Consider the following 7,806-nt stretch of genomic DNA (forward strand, 5'->3'; position numbering starts at 1 on the left):
TCTCCGGCACCCCCCGCCCCCCCAGACTGGGAGAAGCCGGCCTTCCCCGATCTAAGGCCTCCGGGGATCACGCAAGGTTCCGGGAAAGCAGCTGCACTGCCGCCGCTCGGAGAAGTGGGGCCGCCGGGGAAGCCGCAAAGGAGTGACGGGCGGCCTCCTGAAACTAAAACGAGCCCGAGCGTTTCCAGTTCACTCCACATCTCACCCTAGGAGCAAAGGACCGGGTCTGCCCGGCCTCGGCCCTTCACCTGGACTCGAATCAACTCTGGAGCCAGGAGAGTTCCTCTCTGCACCAACGGAGCGTCAGGACGCGGGAGGGGCTGGCTGGGTTGGGGGGAGACCGTGGGCGCTGGCGCAGAAGCCGAACCCAGGTGAGGGGAGGCACTGGAGGTGTGGCCAGACCCTCATTACCATACAGCTGATGCCCGCCCCGCTTCCACCTCGGGGACCACGCCCCCTCCCCCAGCTCGGCGACCACGCGTCTTCGGGCTGGCACGCGCCGAGCCCGATGAGCCTTTTGACGTTTGGCCCGAATCCAGGCGGTGAGCGGCCACAGAGAGGGTCAATGCTCCCGCTGGTTTCCTCGCTGCGCCCGGGAGGCGTGGTGGGTGGGCGCTCCCGGGTTGAGGCCCGATCAGGTGAGGGCTCCAGAAGCTCCATGAAGAAGCAGGAAATAGGAGTCCCTTAGCTCTGGTTTCGCTTTCCGGACATAAGTTCTTTTTACCTGCAGCAGGTGACTAGCGCTGGCCGCGGGACTCCCCCGCGTCTCCGCCCCCACTCCCGTTCCGGAATCACTCGCTCACCTCTCGTCCCATTCACCCCGGCCCTCCTCCTACTCTCCCACCGCCCGGGTCTCCGCGCTGAACTCCGTGATTGCGGAGAACTGGTCTCTCGGCACGCGCGGAGCTGGGGGACCCAGGGGCTAAGAACAGCGCGGATGGGCGGGGACCTGTGCCTGACTGGCTGGCGAGGAGGGGGAATGGCGGGGGCGGAGGCCCCCTCCCGGCGGCGCTGAGGCTGTAGCAGTTAGAGGCCGGGAGGGGAGGGGAGGGGAGAGTGACAGGGAAAGAGGAGAGGAGCCAATGTATATAAGGAAGGCTCCCGAGCGCGCAGGTTTCAGTAGCGGCGCTGAGCGCAGGCTGGGATCTCGAGGCCGAGAGCGGCAGCTCCAGCCGCCTCAGAGCAGAGGACGCGGGCACTAGCCGGCTTGCAGCCCCAGGATTAGCCAGAGGACACATCCTCAACGCGGCCGCCGCCCAGCCGTCCTCACCTGGATAACCTACCGCGGCAATTTGAGCGGACCTAGCGGGGAGCCGAGGCAGGAGGAAGACTCCGAGCGGAGCCTGGCTTTTCAGAGACTCCTCCGCGGGTGGACGCACGGGGAGGCGGCGTCCCGAACCAAGCCAGCTTCAGGGCGGGCGGGTGGAGAGAGCGACGCCCCAGGGAATGGCAGCCGCCTCCAGTAGCGCGTCTGGTTGGGCGCTACTGTTGCTGGTGGCACTTTGTCAGCAGGTAACGTCCCGCGCCCCCTTCGCCCCCTCCCACCGCGCTCTGGGCCAGAGCCCGGGCGTCCACCGAGCTGACGGCTCCCCTCCCTCCTTCCCTGGTCCCTGTGCAATAGCGCGCGGCCGGCTCCGGAGTCTTCCAGCTGCAGCTGCAGGAGTTTGCCAACGAGAGAGGCTTACTGGCCAGCGGGCTGCCCTGCGAACCCGGCTGCCGGACCTTCTTCCGCGTCTGCCTGAAGCATTTCCAAGCGGTCGTCTCGCCGGGGCCGTGCACCTTCGGCAGCGTCTCCACACCTGTGTTGGGCACCAACTCCTTCGTGGTCCGGGACGACAGTAGCGGCGGAGGACGCAACCCTCTCCAGTTGCCTTTCAATTTCACCTGGCCGGTGAGCACAGCCTGGGCGCACTGGGAGGTCACGAAAACCAAGAGGTGGCGGGGGCGGGGGGTCCCTGAGACCAAAGCCTTCTCCCCAGATTTCCTTGCTCCCCTACGAAACAAAACAAGAGGCGGTCTCTTCTGATCCTTTCTTTCGACTCTCTCCTGGGACCTCATCCTTTGAAAGGCTCTCCCCAGTCTCCCTTTCCCAGTTCTACACCCTCTCTTCTCCCTGTTCTTGGGATATGATTTTTATCATCCTCGTGCGTCCCCTGCCTCCGAAAGGCTCTCGGGTACATTCCCCCCATCCTTCAACCCTCCTCCTACCCGGGGTTCTCCTCTCGCCTTTCGCGCTCGTGCGCGATGCTGTGCGCAGACCCGTTAGGTTGACCCGGGCGCAGTAACTGTATCCTGCAATTAAATTAATTAAACCGGCTGCCACAAGGCACCCCACCACCCCCGTGCTCATCTCGCTATCTCTCTGTCTCCCCCTCCCGCTCCGTCCGCTTCCCAGGGCACCCCGCGCTGGACGCTCGGATTCCGCCCGCTGCCTGGACTCGGAGCACAATTGCGTTTCCTGCGGGTTATTTTTGGCGTGGGAACGCGGGGAGCGCGGCGGTGAGAAAGGCCGAAGCTGCCAGCGCCGCTGACGGGCCCCTTCCTGTATTTTACACCTTTCGCGAATTCCGCTCCTTTGGAAAGGGAATAATGGCTTTGGGATGTTGTTCTGACACAGAGGAAAAGGATATTTCAGCAGCACAACAATTCTCACTTTGAAAAGGAAAAAGAAAAGCACTACCCATCTCTGAGGGCAGAACCCCTGGATGGCCACCCGAGGACCCCTTGCTCCCAGGGTCCTCTCTACACAGAGAGCTTTTCTTTTTCTTTTTTTTCTTTTCTTTCTTTCTGTATTTTTTTTTCCTTTTCCATTTTGACCTCTTTTCCTCTTTCCCCTGCCTATCTGCTTCCAGAACACTAGGATATCTTAACATCCTTCTATTGTCCCCCTTTTGTTTTTTTAAATATTTTTATTGATTTCAGAGAGGAAGGGAGAGGGAGAGAGAGAGAGAAACATCAATGATGAGAGAGAATCATTGATGGGCTGCCTCCTGCACGTCCCCTACTGGGGATCAAGCCCGCAACCCGGGCATGTGCCCTTGACCGGAATTGAACCCGGGACCCTTCAGTCTGCAGGTTGATGCTCTATCCACTGAGCAAAACGGGCTAGGGCTATTGTCCCCCTTTTGAATAGTGTCAGGCCCCCTGCACATGCACACACACGGGGCAGCTAAGAAGTGGGACCCTTGGGTTCCTTTGGACTGTGCTTGCTGGCAGAGGGGGGTCATCTGGACAACTGGTTTGATCCAGCAGTTGCTGGCACCCTTGGGGACAGGCTGCCCTTCCTTGACCTGGCCCTCTGCCCCTTCAGAGGCCATGCCACCAAACGCGCTCATCAGCAAGATCACCATCCAGGGCTCCCTAGCTGTGGGCCAGAACTGGTTATTGGATGAGCAGACCGACCCTCTCCCAACAAAGCTGCGCTACTCTTACCGGGTCATCTGCAGTGACAACTACTATGGGGACAGCTGCTCACGCCTGTGCAAGAAGCGCAATGACCACTTCGGCCACTACGTGTGCCAGCCAGATGGCAGCCTGGCCTGTCTGCCGGGCTGGACTGGGGAGTACTGCGAACAGCGTAAGCAGCCAAGCTCTCTGCGTTTGCCTGGAGGGGGGGGTCCCCTGAGCAAAAAAAAACAAAACCCCAAAACCCCTGCCTGTCTCACAGAGCAGGTCTGGGCTGCCCACTAGCTGGGCCTCAGGAACAGCTGGGGATGCTTAGGACAGGTTTGGGCTCAGAACTCTCTCTTCTGAGTGCTTCTCCCCATTGTGCCAAGCCTAGAAGGATCCCATTATTGCATCCCATCCAGCCTGGATTCTCCTTCCCTGTGCCACCGGTTCCTTTTAAGACACCCATGGCTCCTTGGAGAGGCCAGGAGTGGGAAGTGAGCCCAGGAGAGCTGGGGGCACCCCCAAGGCCAGGAGAGGGAGAGTGGGCTTCAGGGGCGTTGGCACCCCACCCTCACCCAGCGCTGTTTTCTTTCCTCAGCTGTCTGCCTTTCTGGCTGTCATGAACAGAACGGCTACTGCAGCAAGCCGGCGGAGTGCATGTGAGTAGGGGACAGGAAGTGGGAAGGGGACATCCCCGGGCCAGGCCCTCAGCTCACCTCAGCCTCCCTTTTGTTTCACAGCTGCCGCCCAGGCTGGCAGGGCCGACTGTGCAACGAATGCATCCCCCACAATGGCTGTCGCCATGGCACTTGCACTACCCCCTGGCAATGTACCTGTGACGAGGGTTGGGGTGGCCTGTTCTGTGACCAAGGTGAGTGAGGGCAAAGAGAAAATGCAGAGCGGGTAGGAGAAATGGGCAAGGGGTGGGAACCAGAGTTATCACCTGGACCGTTCTTACCTGGTGACCGCTGAGCTGGCTTTCCCCTTATCCTTCAGGGAGCGTGGGGCTTTCAAGGATGTTTACAACTGGCCTAGAATAAGATGGGGGTGCTTCTTCCTCCGCTGCTGAGGAGGCAGGGTGGCTGGAGAAGCCAGGAGGGTGACAAATTGATAGCGTGGAGGTTGCACTCATAAATTCTAGGAAGGCCATGCCCTGATGGGTGTGGCTCAGTTGGTTGAGCATGGTCCAAGCACTGAGAGGTCGCAGTCAGGGCACATTTGCGGGTTGTGGACTCGATCCCCAGCAGGGGCGTTCAGAAGGCAGGCCATCCATGTTCCTCTTTCATAGATGTTTCTCTCTCTCTCTCTCTCTCCTTCTTCTTTCCTCTCTCTCTAAAATCAATAAAAACATTTTTAAAAAAAATTCTAGTAAGGCCAGATAGAGAGAGGGATGCTGGGCTTAGTTCCTCTTTCTACCGCAGTTACCTATTAACCCCCTAAGTGTTTGCTTACCTGCCGGGGCTGTTTGAGCAGTTCTCCCCTAAACAGCTGTCTGGTGAGGTGTGCCCACCAGCTGCCCGGAGGCTGTGTGAGCTGGGCCTCTGGGTGGAGTGACATCTAACTGACTTTTCAGTGTGGGCAGAAACAGTCGCCCTTGTTCATCCTCAGTTGCACTTGCCAGGCAGCTGCCTGAGCCCACACTGTCTCTTCCTGGTGTTTGGCGGGTCTGGTCACTCTTCTGGCTGTACTGGGGTCTGCCAGCTCCAGCTATGGAGGAGGGATCCTTTATCTCTTTCATCCTGGGAGCCAGCTGCAGCATGTGCCTCCCATTTTCAGGGGCAAATGGGGTGGCTGCTGCCATGGAAACACCAGCACAAGTCTGGGTAGGGTGGGCAGAGGGCTTGCCAGGATAGAAAGAACTTGCCTAGGCCCCGACTAGCTGGCATCAAGGGCTTGGAATTCAGCCCCTGTATTCTTTGTGGGTGTGTTGCTTTCTACCCCTCCCCCCACCCCAAACAAACACACACACACACACACGCCTGCCCACTCTCTTTCCTCTGCCCACATTTGCTCACAGGTGACACAGTCATGTATTCAGCACATGCAAATACAGCCCTCACAGTACCAATATTTGTTCTGTCTGGTTCTCCCTCCCTGTCCTTCCCAAATAAAAAAACAAACACTTACATTTCAAAATACCCTCATAATGAATTCCCCTTAGAAAAATGCCCGGTCACTCCCTATGGCGGCTCTCGCCACCCCTCTCTACCATTTCCACCTGTTAGATGTTACCCCTCCTTCCAGGCTCATCTCCGTTTCCCCTCCTCCAAGAAGCCTTTTCTGACTTCCTCCTAAACACGTGGCCATGCCGTGCACTCCTCTTCCTTCCCTACATTCTACCCTGCTTGCCGGTGTTTGTGAGCTTACCTGGCAGGCAGTAGTCACCTGTGTTTTTCAACTTTGATTGGTTGCACTGGCCAAGGGTGCATCAAGGTGCTTCAATACAGGATTCATGGCGGGAGGAGGAAGGGTGTTTGGGCCTCGAAGACTGAGTTGAAACCTCTGGGCCAAACGTAGGCAGTGAACTTACACTACAAGAAGCCTGGAGGTGGGGATGATTCCCTGGCTCTGCTCAGCTGGTTGGTTCCTGTCTCTACAGATCTCAACTATTGCACCCATCACTCCCCGTGCAAGAACGGGGCCACGTGCTCTAACAGTGGGCAGCGGAGCTACACCTGCACCTGTCGTCCAGGCTACACTGGTGTGGACTGTGAGCTGAAGCTCAGCGAGTGTGACGGCAACCCCTGTCGCAATGGAGGCAGCTGTAAGGTGAGACCCAGGCAGGGGTGGTTCCCAGGCATTCTCACTCCCGGTGGCCATAGGCAGGCATTGTGGGCGTGCGGGAGCTAACCCCCAGCCACACATTCCTGCCCCGGAGTCTGACTTTGGCCCTTTTCTGGTGTCTCTCCAGGACCAGGAGGATGGCTACCACTGCTTATGTCCCCCGGGCTACTATGGCTTGCACTGTGAGCACAGCACCTTGAGCTGTGCAAACTCCCCTTGCTTCAATGGGGGCTCCTGCCGGGAGCGCAACCAGGGGACCAGCTATGCCTGTGAATGCCCTCCCAACTTCACTGGCTCCAACTGCGAGAAGAAAGTGGACAGGTGTACCAGCAACCCGTGTGCCAATGGTGCGTCTTGTTGTCTTGCTAACTCGATATACCCACCCTGGGGACAACAGAGCCTTCTGGTGAGGGAGAGTCAGGAGAGGAGAGAGGCCTTGCCTGTCACTCCAGGCGGGCTGACACGGGTCCCCTTTTGCTCTGGGTGGTGACGAGCTTGCTTGATCACCTGGGTAGCTTTGGAAGAGGAGCAGGTTAGCAGTGGGTGCAGACCTTAGGAGAAGGAGTAGTGTATATCCTGAGTGGCTCCTATTCCTATTCCCATCAGAGCCCTGTCCCTGCTGGGGTGGCCTCTAACCCTCCTCAGGAAGTCCTGGGCTAGAGAAAGGGACGTTGGAGGCCTCCTGTCCCTCCTCACCAGGGAGGCTGGTGAGGTTGGGGCCCTGCTCCTGAAGACCTCACCTTGACGCATGACCACATGAGCCTGGTGTGGCACAAAGCACCTAGAATGTTCAGCATCTTTTGGGATGCAAAGCATGCTGGGTATCTTTGTCTCCTTGGCTCCCTGGTGACTTTCCTGAGGCAGGCGCACTGTGCCTGGGAGAAGCCCCAGGAGCTGGAAAGGAGTTGGAAGGCTGAGATGGCGTCTGCTATCTGGCTGATCACTCAGTTAATTCCCTGGAACCACAGTTTCTTCGTCACCGAATGGGAAATATAATACCTGTCTTCTGTCTTTCACGTGGTTGTGAAGATTAGATGAAACCATGATAATTACATTTCTTTGAACATTTACTATACACCAGGCACATACTCCTGCCCTCCTGCATCATCCCACCTAACCCTCCGAGATCTCCTGTGGCGGGGATAGCATTAGACTCCAATTTAACAAATAAGGAAACGGAGGCTTAGACTAAGGTACAGCAACAGGTGCCAGATCCACAGCTAGAGACAGCTAAGATTCAAACCCAAGCTCATCTGTCTGATTCTACCATAACGCTCTGTGAGATGCTAGTAATTTTTAGACATGAGCCCATGAAGACGTAGCAGCCAGGGTCACCTCAACTCCAGGTCTCCAGACTCTTCGGGCAATGCTCCTCAGCGTGGGCGCTGCGACACGGGGGCAGAAGGACCCGAGCTCGCTCCCGGGATGGAGCACTCACCCTCTGCACCAGAGGGGCTCCCAGGCGATGGCTGACTTGTGCCCTGTGTGTACCTACAGGGGGCCAGTGTCTGAACCGAGATCCGAACCGCATATGCCGCTGCCGTCCCGGATTCACAGGCACCCACTGTGAGCTCCACATCAGCGACTGTGCCCGCAGCCCTTGTGCCCACGGCGGCACCTGCCACGACCTGA

General features: G+C 58.1%; 2 protein-coding genes across 2 annotated transcripts in view; both read left to right on the forward strand.

Annotated features, from left to right (window-relative positions):
- The window catches only part of DLL4 (delta-like 4 (Drosophila)), a 28,329-nt gene that overhangs the window by 17,603 nt on the left and 2,920 nt on the right, over nt 1-7,806 (forward strand). The window contains exons 4-9 of the mRNA XM_005860335.2: nt 3,311-3,577; nt 3,989-4,049; nt 4,131-4,261; nt 5,990-6,159; nt 6,302-6,521; nt 7,672-7,805. Coding sequence (XP_005860397.1) covers nt 3,311-3,577; nt 3,989-4,049; nt 4,131-4,261; nt 5,990-6,159; nt 6,302-6,521; nt 7,672-7,805 — 983 coding nt within the window. The remainder of the gene's footprint in view (nt 1-3,310; nt 3,578-3,988; nt 4,050-4,130; nt 4,262-5,989; nt 6,160-6,301; nt 6,522-7,671; nt 7,806) is intronic.
- LOC106725061 (delta-like protein 4) lies at nt 517-2,154 on the forward strand. The gene is made up of 2 exons (XM_014534795.1): nt 517-1,512; nt 1,622-2,154. Exons 1-2 carry the CDS (start codon nt 1,447-1,449, stop codon nt 2,024-2,026), a joined length of 471 nt encoding a protein of 156 aa, XP_014390281.1. The 5' UTR covers nt 517-1,446; the 3' UTR covers nt 2,027-2,154.

Source organism: Myotis brandtii, unplaced genomic scaffold (assembly GCF_000412655.1).
Source record: "Myotis brandtii unplaced genomic scaffold, ASM41265v1 scaffold133, whole genome shotgun sequence".
Taxonomy (NCBI): domain Eukaryota; kingdom Metazoa; phylum Chordata; class Mammalia; order Chiroptera; family Vespertilionidae; genus Myotis; species Myotis brandtii.

What these genes read in the sequence shown, in the direction of transcription:
- LOC106725061 (XM_014534795.1), top strand. Translation starts at nt 1,447, where the DNA reads ATGGCAGCCGCCTCCAGTAGCGCGTCTGGTTGGGCGCTACTGTTGCTG. An exon ending in TGGTGGCACTTTGTCAGCAG is followed by an intron (nt 1,513 to 1,621) that starts GTAACGTCCCGC and finishes CCTGTGCAATAG; the next exon opens with CGCGCGGCCGGCTCCGGAGT.